This window comes from Rhynchophorus ferrugineus, unplaced genomic scaffold, assembly GCF_030347505.1.
Source record: "Rhynchophorus ferrugineus isolate W39M unplaced genomic scaffold, kcgeb_rfMv2 rfM8, whole genome shotgun sequence".
NCBI classification, from domain to species: Eukaryota; Metazoa; Arthropoda; class Insecta; order Coleoptera; family Curculionidae; genus Rhynchophorus; species Rhynchophorus ferrugineus.
Window position 1 is genome coordinate 24,240,507 of NW_027472587.1, and position 14,709 is coordinate 24,255,215.

The window sequence follows — 14,709 nt, forward strand, 5'->3', positions numbered from 1 at the left end:
CATTTTTCAATACTGTTAAAGGCACTGATCTCTCTGATGTCGATCGCCAATTTTTCGTAAGCAGAATGTGAAGTCTCCAGATTCCAGCGGTCTTACCACACTTTAATGATCTTATTGCTGTTCGTGATTGGTCCATTTTTGGATCGTCATTAAAAAACGTAATTTCGGGAGTTTCTAAACCCTGTAGCGGGTCATGTAGATATGCGTGAAGAACTCCCTCTGTCACTCGAAACGTTGAAGTTATATCTTCCTGAACTCTGTTGTTCCAAGAGATTATACTGACTTTGTGTGTGAGAGTGTTTTATTAAACATTGTTTTAAGTATAATTTTAAAGTCCAAGAAATATATGTACAAATTAAACGCACTCGTAATAATTATTATATAATTTTCGACAATATATGAAGTGTTATTTTGGAGGTAATAAAAAGCCGACATTACTTTCCAGACAGTCTATTTTATGTTTTTTTTAAATGTTTTATTGATTTATATACTTGTTATGATAAACTATATTACTATATTAAGGGATTTGCTTCAGAATTGAATGTCAGTTATACACCTGTATAATATTCCTTTTACAATTGAAAATAATATTTTTTTAACGAATTAATCGTCTCTTTAGAATTGTAATTATTGTATCTCTTACTCTAAGCCGATATCTGATTAGTGAATTAAAACGTTACGTAATAAAATAATGTCTCGATTATTTTAACTGTTTCTTTAAAAATCAACATACTTGGATACCGGTGGTGTATTTTCCATGGTTAAATTTATTAAATTACGACCTGTCGCCGTATAGATTGTTATGATTTACATGCGCTCTTACAAAATATAGTAATAACGCGAGTACAAGTTTCAGAATACAAAACCAAACGTTCAAGTCATACCTCGAATATAAAAATAGGAATTTTTGCCTTGATAATACAAGGCAGTTTAGTAGCAACCAAATATATTTATGGCTCACGATTTTTCGTAAATGTTGTTTTACATTGTTATTGTTATTTCTGTTCAAGAAGTTGCTTTCGAGCGCATTTTAAAACAGTTTATTATTTAAAAGCTCTGAAGAAAATTTTAATACGAGAGCAGATTGTAACGTTAGTGACTTTAAATGAAAAATATTTTTTCGGAAAAAAGCGTTTTATTATTCAAAATATTTTCCTTTTAATTAAATACATTTAGTTCAGTATTTCAATGATAACCCCTTGAGTAGACCGAAATCTCTTAACCCGAGCTATTTTTTTAGGTTTTTCAGAAAACAGTCACAGGAGGCTAAACCTCAACAATATGTTGGATGGGGTGGCAGTTCGTAGCCCAATTTATAGATTGTCGTGAAGATTACACAGTATAGCACACCCATGCATTGTTCTGACCGAACAACATTTTATTCCTATTCAAATATAGTCGTTTTAGCTTCAAATCTGCCCAACAGCTCTGAATGATATTCACTGGTAATCGTTTACCCTTACGGCTGAATACCCCCAAGCACTCTTTTGAAGAGGTCACACGGCGGAGATTCTGGTGGAGAGTGAGTCTCAATTACATTCAGTGGGTTTTATCGACAGTTTCTGAACTGGTTCCTAAACAATCGACGTTATTTGTCCCGATACGACTACAACGGAAATCAGTAAACCATTTTTTAATCGTTGACTTTGGAATTTTTTTTTGCGGAAAATGTGCAAAAAGCAAATAAAATTATTAATTAGCACGCAAATATTACTTTTTCCTATTTTTTGTTAAAATTCTAGAGGTTATTGTCCAAGGTGTTGAACACAAACTAAATGATGCAGCTTGTTCAAAATCTCAAAGTAATCTATTAATAGATGGCATTTAAGGGCATTAAGCAGTTTTTTTTTTAATTTATTACAACTGTTACAAGACAAGTACGGGATTGATGCATCAATTTGTATTTCCCAAATGGTTTGGCTCACTTCAATCTTCTGGTTTCCTGGGTATTGTCCAGTATTATATTGCTTCCAGGTTGCTGTGACCTATTTTCATGTTTTAAGGCTAGATCTAATGCGATAAGCATTGGTAATTAATCGTAGAACTTTATTTTGGCAGCGTTGGATTACTACTTGGTTTGATGTTTTAGTGCAACCCCATATTTGCACTCCATAGGTCTAAATTTTATTAATAGGCTTTATGATTGACTGATGAACCAGTATCTTTAATTTTAGATCAAATTTAAAGTATCTTCCGACCAACCAGTACGGTTGCTTGAGTCTGATCTGCTCTGCCTTTTGTCTAAAATGATGTTTCCAATTTAATCTACCATCGAGGTGGATTCCGACATATTTCTTCGATTCTGCTTAAGGAATCGGGCATCCCTCAAATGATAAAAATAGATTTTTGCCGCTACGCAAAATTAACATGGACATATTTGAAGCTATTAAGCTGTAGTTTCCAGTTTCTAACCCATTTGTAGATCTTATTGACAGCCACTTGTACTTTTTCTACAGCCTTAGACAGCGTCAGGGCAGCACCGATTTCTTTAAACTTACTTTGCGAAATATTCAAAAAATCACTAACTTTTTAAGCTGCCCTTGTAAATGCAGTGTTAGCTATTCGCTAAATACACTGTATATGATCTGGAGTGGGTGCAAGTATTAAACTGATTACGTCATTATATCATTGAATCAGTATTTTTGTTATCTGGCTATTCCCCACCAAAGAGTATCCCTGACTCAGAAACTTTAAGAAGTGTCATTGTCAGTGGTAGTCGGGCGATGTAATGTATGGTGAATATGACTATATTGGTGTGGTTTGTTTGTCGACTGATAACTTTCTACAATATAATGTTGGCGATATGTAATGTATTAATTATGTTACACAACGAAGCCATAGTATAGCGTATTTGAAATAGTCCATAGAATATTCGAGATATAAAAGTGTTTACGTTTACTCGCTTGAAAGTGGATACTCCAGAAAATCTAGAAGGCTATTTTCATAATTTTTTGGCTTTTTTATTTTTATACTAAGTGCATGACAGTGTCAGAATTGGTTTGCACGCTTTCATTCTAGAAATATCGATGTTAAAAATTAACCTTCACTGGCTAACCATTGAAAAATCGATGTAATTCTTGCAAAATAAGTAAATATCGGCTATAGAACAGTTTTGAATCATTATTATATAAAACCGGGCTTCAAAAGAAGCGCAATGCTTGGGTTTCACGTGAACTAACATTAACCATTTTTGAAAAGGATGCTTACTTACGATGAAAAGTGATGCGAAACCAGCAAAAAAAGATTGCAAAACCTGCATTGATGTTAAGTGTTAGATGGGATTTGAAAATAATTGCTTATTGTGAGCTGACGCAATCAGTAATTCTCGTCAACAACTAACGCAATTGAAGCTGACGTATAATTCTTCCAAATCACGACAGTGTTAGATCACACCAGTTAGACACCTTTAGTGGAATTTTAGTACATACACCGTATAGCCCAGACCTTGCACCATCCGACAAGTATGTCCGCAATATTCAAGAGAGGCTTGTATAGTAGAATGGTTTTGTTTCTTTTGCAGTTAGTTAGTTTGCTTGGTTCAGTTACACTTGGTACATCTCAAAAGTTCCATAGTCACGGTGTGATTTTACCAAAAAGTAGGAAAACGTCGTGGGTCACAACGACTATATATACTATATAATTGATTAAAAAAAACCGAAACTACCAGCAGCTTTTCCTTAAGCCAATATATACATTTTCGTCACTGGTGTTAATCCTCTCCTTTATCGATAACTACCAAGATCGCAAATCAAAACATTTCTTCCGATGTATGTGCGTTTAAATTCATAACAGGCAATTTTCCTCTTGTTTGTTCTTCCCAAGGCTTATAAACGTTTGTTTACTGTCCCGATAATTTCGGTAATTCTTGATGTGTTTCACACCAATCTTCGTCGGACAGTTCCTCGAATTATTTGTTCTTTGCTACTTGTATAAATTTAAAATAAGACCGTTTTTAAAAAGTTTTAAGACCATAAATCATTGTTATTTACTCATTAACTTATTAACTCCGATACAGGAATTCTCTATTATCTACGCATCTTTGGTAAAATGCTAATAATTAATTCCTCCTTGCGAGTATGATTTCAGATCAGTTATGTTTTTCTTTTGTCAATAACTTAGTTCAGTTACCTTAGAAGGTCAACTGGTGAGGTTCAGGCAAGTTCATCCGGCTGAAATATCTTTTTGTGAACGATCTGGCACCGTATTTAATTTATTGTTTAAACACTGGCCTTATCACTATAATACACAAGAAAACTCGTAAGCAGCTAAAAATACTATCAATATTTTTTTGCCATCTCAACATTGAAATTTTAATTTATAAATACCTAATTATCTTCTAAACTGTTTGAAAACATGCAGTGTTATGTTTTGGTTAAAAAAAAAATCAGAGCAAATAATATTTTAAACGAGTAATGAATATTTGGATCTATTATTTTTTTCTTTTGTCAATAACTTAGTTCAGTTACTTATCTTTTAACGGTAAGATAGGTTCAGGTAAATTCATACAGCTGAAATATCTTTTTGTGAACTATCTGACAACGTATTCAATTTATTATTTAAACACTAGCCTTATCACTATAATACACAAGAAAAGTCGTGAGCAGCTAAAAATACTATCAATATTAAAAAAAAATATCTTAACCATGGGCCTTACCACTATAATACACAAGAAAACTCGTGAGCAGCTAAAATTACTATCAATATTTTTTCCCATCTTAACATTGAAATTTTAATTTATAGATATCTAATTATCTTCTAAACTGTTTGAAAACATGCGATATTATGTTTTGGTTTAAAGACTTTTCAGAAGAAATAATATTTTAAACGTGTAATGAAATTTAGATCAATTATTTTTTTCTTTTGTAAATAACTTAGTTCACTTAACTTAGTTCTTTTAACGGTAAGATAGGTTCGGGCAAATTCATACGGCTGAAATATCTTTTTGTGAAACACCTGGCACCGTATACAATTTATTATTTAAACCCTGGCCTTACCACTATAATACACAAGAAAACTCGTGAGCAGCTAAAAGTAATATCAATATTTTTTTGCCATCTTAACATTGAAATTTTAATTTATAAATACCTAATTATCTTGTAAACTGTTTGAAAACATGCGATATTATGTTTTGGTTTAAAGACTTTTCAGAAGAAATAATATTTTAAACGTGTAATGAAATTTAGATCAATTATTTTTTTCTTTTGTAAATAAATTAGTTCAGTTACCTATCTTTTAACGGTAAGATAGGTTCGGGCAAATTCATACGGCTGAAATATCTTTTTGTGAAACACCTGGCACCGTATTCAATTTATTATTTAAACCCTGGCCTTACCACTATAATACACAAGAAAACTCGTGAGCAGCTAAAAGTAATATCAATATTTTTTTGCCATCTTAACATTGAAATTTTAATTTATAAATACCTAATTATCTTGTAAACTGTTTGAAAACATGCGATATTATGTTTTGGTTTAAAGATTATTCAGAGGAAATCATGTTTTAAATGAAGAATGAATATTAATTTAATCTGAAACAATTTCTATTTATAGTTATATTGACCGGTTTCAAATCTATAGACGTTTTCGTGATTCACCGTATCAACAAATACCAATTTTAATGCAAACTTCGGATGAAACATTTAAACATGGAAAATATATCTATTTACCATACCTTGATATCATGTTGCCATGCGCTTTGATCATGCTTCTATCCATAAATCACGATCACACGACCATTTCCATCCAGTCCAGAATCTTATTTTAGATTTTTTTAGGTGCTATATAACTTTTTTACCAAAGAGGTTTGTTGCATATATTATAACTGTATGTTGTAGATAAATTGTATATAGAATGTAAATGGTTTTGAATTCGATTTACAGCCATCGGGGGTGCTGTGCCCCCTCCATCGTCCGCGCCATCATTTACGCCTCAGCCTCCGCCACAGGCTAATCCGCCAGTTCCCACACCACAACCCTACGGAGGTTTGTATTGTTACAACATGCCAATGTTGAGTTACTCTTATTAGAAAGTCAGTTTTCAACTTTGACGATGAAAGAAAGAATGTGCTGGCACGAAACCTTTAAAATTTACCTGAGAAACTAACGAAAGTGGGATTTATGGAATTCTGAGCGACATCGAACGAGGAATCAGAGATTGGACAATCATTTGGTGTCGTAACGCCGACTTTTCTCAAGTATTATACAGTCATTGTCATCTCCGCAGTGAATCACATTAAAATAATTACTTTGTTAAAAAAAACTGTTATCTGAAACCATTCAGTATGAATCATTTATATCAATTTTACAGAATCAAGCCTTTCTGGATTATAAATTCTTGATTGGATTGGTCTTATTTAAAAATTCACAGTAGAAGGTCCTTATTCACGGTTTCCTTATTCATTATTATTAACTAATCGCGGCTTAAAGACCTAGTGTTCCATCTATTAGGTTTCTTGTTAACGCTTTATTAGAGGCGAGGTACACAAACCTTATTGCTTCAACTTCTTATTAATTTGTCTTGTTACCAGTTTGCAATGTCGAATAAAAAGAAAAGTAAAAGGAGTCAATAAAGACTCCTGGAAATTATTAATGAATCAACAACAGTGTGATTCATCAAGAAATCCTGAACCCATAAACGTTGAACTTTACTTCTGTAAAAAGTATTCGTGACACCCACAATTTGGAAAATTTTGAGTATGCGTTATCGTTAAGGATTGAGGACGGTAACCATTATGGATTCAAGAAGGCAAAGTCCCTTTACGCACATTTTAAAGAACCAGGCGATGAGCGTAGAGATGCAAAAGTTCGAGCATCCAAAAATTGCTTCAATAAATGAAGGCTACGATTATCATTGAATAACATTAAGATTGTCGAAGAAATTGCACCTACGGACCTGAGCCAACGCAGATGTCCTGAAGAATCTTCAAATTTAATAGCTGATTTTGTATTGATGTTTGTGGAGTATTTGAAAAAAACATTGAAACTGTTTTGACTTGAGACAATGATGATCTCAAACACGACCTTTGTAGACCTGAAATTAACATTCTAATATAAATGTGATTTTAAACACTAGGGCTTCACTCCAACCCATGATCCAAGAAATAATCCAGGTCATTAAGATACAATCCATTAAAAGAATCTTCAAAATTAATGAATATGATTCTGAAAGATCATGTTGGAAAAAAACGTGGCTTATTTTGACAGTCTGAAATGATGCAATGTCAAACTTCAAAATAATCTTCATTTTGATTTAAGTGTTTAACACATCTCTGTTTATCCATAAATTGCAAATTAGCTGTTTGATTTCTTCATGATAAATCTGTCTATGGAACTATTTCGTATCCGACATACAATACTAAATAGCATTCTGGATCGAAAGAACTTTTTTTAAAGCAACAAAACAAGAAAAATTGTGTCTGAACTGAAAAATAATAACTAAAAGATTTGTAAATTTGTTTTATTTACATTTTATTATCTATTGTAGACCTTGAAACGCATCTATTATAATCTTATATAAAAACCCGTTTTTACAGAACTTATACCCGACGAATAAGGAAATTTTACTGTATTTTGAGCCCTATATTATTTTGTTCTTGCTATGCTGATGTTTAGTGAACCTCTGTGTTTTCCACTTGAGTTGTTTTTTCTCATCTATCAGCTGGTATTTTTATCGCCTTTTGTAATGCTAAGCATTCATTATTCGAGGTATTAGTTTTATTGGCGTAAAATTCATCTTTCATGCTCATAAATCGAAGCAAGCAAGTAGATTTTACATTTCATATTGATTTACAAATTTGATTTGATAAGGCCATAAATTACTACTGATATCCATATCAACACATGTTATGTTAATGTGGTATTTTAACTAATATCCTGGTGAGGGATATATAAATTGCCGTTAATGTATGTGTTATTTAAATTTAAATAATATATTTCAGGAGTAGTTTAGAGAAAGATGATTGCACTAAGTTGAAAACTGTTTGATTTTTGCCGATTGGATTTAAAAATGCTGTATATTTATGGTCTACTGTTTTCCAGTAATGCCTGGCATGCCAGGATCTCCATATGTCATTCCTGGCCAAACGCAAATATACCCACAGGGTCCTCCTCCAACGTATGACCAAGCATTGACCCATCCAGCTGCCATAGTGGGACAACATGTGAGAGTAGTTGCGCTGTGCCCGCTACAATTATCCTTTTAAAACTAAATTTCTAATTGTAGATGTATCCACCCGGTACCATGTATGCTGCCGGTTATCCAACTTACTTAGGCTATCCAACATATACGCCAATGCAGTATTATCCATCCCTGGGTGCTTATTCGTATGCCATGCAACCTGCACAGTTAAGGCCTACTATAATGATACCAGTAAGTATAAATCATCCCCATAATATTAGTCGAAAATGGAATATCTACATACCAAACTCGAGCTAATTTAGTAAGTATTCAGCTTGAGAAAAGCGTTGACGGTTGGTGTTTTTCTTTGGTGCAAAGTTACACCTAAACGACGAAAGAATAGACAGAAAAAAAATTGAATTGAAAATTATAATATACATGACAAAATAATACAGAAATGTATCTGTCATAATCCTATACCCTCTTATTAAAACATAGTGGTCCACGTATATCGGCAACCTCGAATTACTGGTTGGTGAATATGTGTTGCCTATCGTTTCATGGCCATCTACGCAAATTAAGGAAACAGATAGTATTTTAATTCATGGCGAGTTCAGTTGCCAGATGGAAAAACTTGACCTTATCCAAGGTCATTACAGCAACAAGGTATCAAAAATCAAGACGCTTTTGAAAAGAAGAGAGCTCTAAATAGATAAAGATGTTTATTAAGGAAAATATCAATAAAGGAATTTTTCTTAGTACTGTTACTTAGTCTGGAAAAGATAAATCTTTGCAAAGTTAAAGTTTGGCGAGAACTTGACTAGACTCAAAGTTACAGCATTATTATCCCCAGATAGTGCCCTTCTATGTGAACCACTTTTAACAAATTTGTTTAGTGAATATAAACCACTATTCCCTCTAGTGCTGTAGTAGGACATATTTTTTTTCTATAGGAAAATGTCTTGCATTTTACACTTATTCCCTTAATATGTGACAGGTTTAATATGTTAACGTTTATTACATATCTAACTGTGGTTTAGAGTAAAGAATGTGTGTTTAAGTGGAGCGAATTTAAAATTCTTCAATAATGTTTAATTTATCTACTTGTTTGCTTGTGCTTAGATTCAGTTTTTCAATCAGAAATCGTAGAAGTGCTTCATCTAGGCTCATGGCTTTAACCGAATATCAAACATTGTGATTTATAATGAAGCAAACTTGGTTTAGCTAAATTAATTTTCGCATTATAACAAAATCAGTCGAATTTGACAAAAAAATTGAAATATTTATGCAACGAGATGGAAAACAAGGTTAATAATATATAATGTGTTTCAATTGCTTTGTAACGAGAGGTTTAGCATAAAATATTTCATACAACGAAAGGCATTCATTTCATCGATCGTTTTGCCATCTTCACTATCGGTACATTCTACAAAAAGGTCTTCACGAACTGGCCCAAGTTTAAAAAAATCGCATTTAAAACGAAAAGGCATCAAGCGGACGGACTATTTTATAAGAGTTGGTATTCTTGATGAATGGTTGCTCTAGACGGCTTTGCTGTTAACACGTTTATAATTTTGTAACATTCAAGATCGTTGTGCTTACCAAAAACTTATTCAAATTCAGAGATTTTGAAAAATTGACATTAAGTTTTAATAAGAAATATATGAATTTAAAAAATATTGGATTGTAAGGATTATTCTCATCGATCGCTGAGACTTCTCGTATTTTACGTGTTCGTAAATACTGCACTACTTACTGATATTGTAGCACCAGTAATAAATTGCCCAAATGTTATGAAGAAAGCAAGAGCTAGTTTGCCAACGTTATACATTTAGCAACTTATGATTTGATAGATAAAAAATAAGCGACTGATGATGATTATGAAGATCTGGCAATAGGATTTATTTTGAAACATGCCGTTTTCAGATTTAACGAATGACCAGACTATTAAAACATAATGAAAAATTATTTCATTAAATGACTATTATGTTAAATACGTTATTGACATCTTGAATGATATATTTAGTGTATACCTTGTTAAATTGACTTTTGTACTTTTTTGTATTGTCTGATTATTTGATGAACATTTTGGAGACGAATATTCAGATTTGAAACCCATCTTTGAGGGTGTACCACAAGGTAGTGTTCTTGGATTGTACTTTATATTGGATGTATTTATTATTTATTTTTGGATTATCTATATGAGTGATATCTCTAAATGTGAAAGAGTATCAATGTCCACATTTGCTGATCGATGATACTGCCTTACTCGCTATATGTAGCAACATCGATACAACTGTAAATAGAATACAGACTACTATCAAGAATATCACATACAAAATAATAAATTATGTGTCAGTGATAATTGGTTTTAAAGTAAATATGTGTTTGCCGTGTCAAAAGCAAAATACTTATGTTGGTTTCTTATGCGCATTACGATTATCTACATCAGATTATGTTTAATATTTGCTAATTCGATGGTTATATTTTCAGTTCTTTGTTAATTTATTATCTCTGATTATGAAGATTTAATAAAATTCAGAAAAAAATAACGACACTATTGGTATTCGAAGAAATGGACGAATTATAAAGAATCTCAGACGACAAATTGAGTTTATGAATATATATTAATCTCAGTAAGTATCTATTAGTATACTATATATTACTGGAACAAAATTCAATCAGAAATGCAGCTAAAACTAAACTATGAATATAAATTATAATATATTATGGATGAGAATGAGAACATGTGGGTAGATATGTAAAATGTAACCAGTTATCCAACAATGTTTGGAAGGATATGTTACATTTGTGTAAATCAATATCATGGTTTGGTGGTTATTACAAAATATGATGTATAGGCATGTATATTTGATAAATATTTGTAAGGAATGAGTACTGACTGTTGCAGACAATAAAATTAAGAAAATTGTCCATACATAAATGTATATAAAATATATCAACACTATGTGAATATACATATCACTGTTATTTTGATAGTGAAATAATTCAGATTTAACATGAACTTTCTTTTGTTTCTTTTGTTTTCATTAATGTTTTCAATACCTCAGTTAAAAGCTATTATATATAATTATCCTAAAATATTGATAATTGTAATAGCATTTTTTTTCTATAATATCGTTAAATTTTCTTCTCAACGAAATACGAGGCTGTAAACAATAGAAATGTTATATGTAACCAAACTAAATTAAAATATTACTTATTTCATTCATAGGCCACATCTTGTTCACTTCAGTGTAATGTCTGGATGCAAAGCTCAAGTGAAAAAAGCTATTAGGAGGAAACGCGCATAACTTTGTATGAGGTCATTAAAAGTGGTGGTGACTTGGACAATAATCCGAAGTTATTTATTACAACACATTTTTATTCTACAAACATATTTTGAAGTCATTGTGGACATACAGTTTGCAACTATGGAATTACACAAAGAAATCTGATGGTCAAGAAAACACCGTCCTTCGGAGCAACGTTATCCTTTAAAGGATGGTATGTTAGAAATCAGGATCCACAAAGACCTAAATCAACAACGGCCAACGAAGAAGTTAAACGATTTGCGCAAATGACACCAAGATAATTTGAATGAATGAACATATAATCAGAATCGAACTCTAGTTTCAGGGCATTATATTTGTATTTATTTACGTTAAATTTTCTATGTTCCAACTCGAGTATGTATATATTGTTTCCATATATATGTTTATGAATGATACGTATGCTATAATAATTTTTTTTAAATACAACTACATCCAAACAGAATCCCCACCTGTTTCAGAACGGCTACGATGCGGGAGCTCGTTTCGACGGCATCACTCAACAAGTAATACCGCCTACACCCCCAGGCGTGCCCCCATCCGCCGCCCAGCTGGCCGCCATGGCCGGTCATCAGGTAGCACTAGGTCAGAAGAAAAATACGTTCTTAGCCGGTGGTTCGGAGGGTGGCTACGCATTTTGGTAGTCGATTCTCCATTCGTTCTAGGTGAAAGGTTATGTAATATCGTTTTGTTTTTGAGTTCGACGATATAGTCCGTATGATTACGGCCTTATTAGAGGGCTTCTCTCTGAAAGTGATACTCTTTTTTTCCATTTTTTGTAACGGACGAGTCTAATAGTTGCGTTCAAGCAGAGAGTCGTTTAACGATATAAGAACTGGGCAGGCAGATTCTGTGTTTGTTTATTTGGGCTAAATACTTTAGTAATTTTTTTTTATTCTTAAAAAAGTACAATTTTACCACGATTTACTTTTTGTTTGTCGTTTTTTTATATTTATTCAGTTTATATATATATATATACACACACACAATTCGAGATTATATTCTTTGACCAATGTCCAATTTAAATTTTTTTATTTATATATATATAAAAACTAAAAATATATTTAATTATTTATTTTTTACCTCCTACCTAATTTATATAAATTTTTTTAACTATTCGTACCAAAGTGAATTTACAGTACTGTTTTATGTGGGTACATTTCATTCATTCATCGTTAACAAAGTGATCTATGATCCTCTGATAATAACTAATTGTGCCTGGTCAAACGTCGAATGCTTGATTGTATCGAGTAGGAATAAGTTGTATTTGAGATTATCGAAGATATTGTTCCTATAAAATTATCTATTCCCAAGTAAACGTTGTTAAAACATCAGATTACGTGCCAATATTACTGCCTCGCCCGACATATATATGTAAAAAAAAATTATATACCTTTCTAAGTTATATTTATGGAGTTTATCATTATGAAGCACTGAACCAACTAATAAGGCCTGATTTCATTGCTGTAATGTAGATCATTGATGGTTTTTATTATTTATTTTACGATTTATGCAACAAAACGTTACATGTGATAATTATTGTATCTCCAGTGCTCGAAAAAAAAATCGTATTTTTGCTTTGTTATTATATAATTACTTTTTTTAATCTTAGACTGTCATCTTCCCGGTGCGGTTACACAGTTACCAGTGTATTAGATCGTAAAATAAAGAACGTTACTTTTTATTTTGCATTACAGCAATTCTTATTAAAACAAAATAATGAGAGATTTAATATAATTTACGAAAGATTCGGAAATGTTCTATTAAATAAATGCGCCAATCAAGTGGGATACTGTTCTTTCTTATTACATATAATCTAAATTGAAAAAAAAAGAACAAATAATCATTTTGATGGTGTATTTATTGGTGGAGAATTTTTGTGAGAGATTACACACTTTTACCAGAATTATTTATTAGGATATAAAACATATATTAAAATATACATGACAGTCGTGATGGTATTTCTTTTCGACGACTTATCCTGATTCAGGTTATTATTTATTATAATTTTTGGATTGTTGATTTAACAGTTAATTAGAGAAATTAAGCTGTTTGTTATGTGAATTAAACATGAAGGACACCATTCAACAATAATTCTTTTCACTGTTTCGATTAATTTCCATGATGGTTTCAGAATGTGTGACTAAATGGCTTCAAACATACACACTTCTTGTGGTATATACTTTTTCGTTCAATCTATACATTTTGATTTTTGTTTGTAAAATATGTGTACCAGTGGTCAAAGGCAATCATGTATGTAGTTTCGTTATATTTATATAAAAAGAGATAAATGAATGATGATGACCCAGTATTTGATTTATAATTTGAGTCTGATCAATAATGAATTGCCAACAAACGAAAGGCTCAACTGATACACCAATTTAAAGCAATCTTATGACGATAGAGATATAAGTCCGTTTTGATAAACTTTAGAAACTTTCGGATTTGTTCCTTAATATATATTGATTTCGATATGGGAAAAATAAAGTTGTCTAAATACAGTGCATTTTCAGTTCAAATATAAAGTTAAATATAAACTATGAAACAATGTAGGTAAACGAGATAAAAAAAACATTAGTGCAATAAAATATAATGAATAAATATATTGTGAAAATGTTTCTTGTTAGCTATATTTTTTTTCTTGGATTTTTAACTAACTCACCTCTTTTTGGTAATTTTCTAGATGATTATTGTTGAAATAAATATTTTGTATTTTTTGTACATGACAAGGACTATTCTTAAGTATACGTTTGGAGGTCACTCAAATGGATAGTTAGTCACTATCCAGACATAAAATGAAAGTCGCACAAAACGGTCGATACACCCTCCAAACATATATTTAATTATACTGAAGGCAGCTTTACCTAATAGTTGATTTTTTATTGGGGTAAACCAAATTTTTGTTTCTCTATTCCTTAAAATTTTATTGTACCATGTATTTCAACCCCATTTTGACTGTCGGCGGTATTGCCGACATTTTGTTGTTATGTTGATAAAATGACGGTTCTGTAACAAAAAAAAATGAATAAAAGTACCTTATTTAAAGAATAATGGATGTTTTATTTCATATTTATAAACTTGCCCTTTTACTCCAGAGTCTACTGCAAATTAAACAGACCCCAAACCATTCCTAGTTCAAATCTATCAAGTAGCTTATGAAGAGACATTCCTATAAATAATCAAAGATTAATATATGAAGGTTAGTTATTATTTTACCATTAAAACTTAAAGAGTATAACAAGTCAGTTTTTTGTAGATTATTC

The 14,709-nt window shown here is 31.6% G+C and overlaps 1 protein-coding gene across 12 annotated transcripts in view; it reads left to right on the forward strand.

Annotated features, from left to right (window-relative positions):
* The window catches only part of LOC143200600 (DAZ-associated protein 2), a 35,318-nt gene extending 20,821 nt beyond the window's left edge, over positions 1-14,497 (forward strand). For 3 of the 12 annotated variants that reach the window (XM_076411087.1, XM_076411094.1, XM_076411095.1), the window contains 4 exons: positions 5,879-5,980; positions 8,036-8,163; positions 8,220-8,366; positions 11,890-14,497. In XM_076411087.1, the coding sequence (XP_076267202.1) occupies positions 5,879-5,980; positions 8,036-8,163; positions 8,220-8,366; positions 11,890-12,090 (578 nt within the window). In that variant the 3' untranslated portion in view covers positions 12,091-14,497. The remainder of the gene's footprint in view (positions 1-5,878; positions 5,981-8,035; positions 8,164-8,219; positions 8,367-11,889) is intronic. The other 9 variants (XM_076411088.1, XM_076411097.1, XM_076411093.1 and 6 more) reach the window with 6 other exon arrangements.
* Positions 14,498-14,709: the final 212 nt, after the last annotated feature.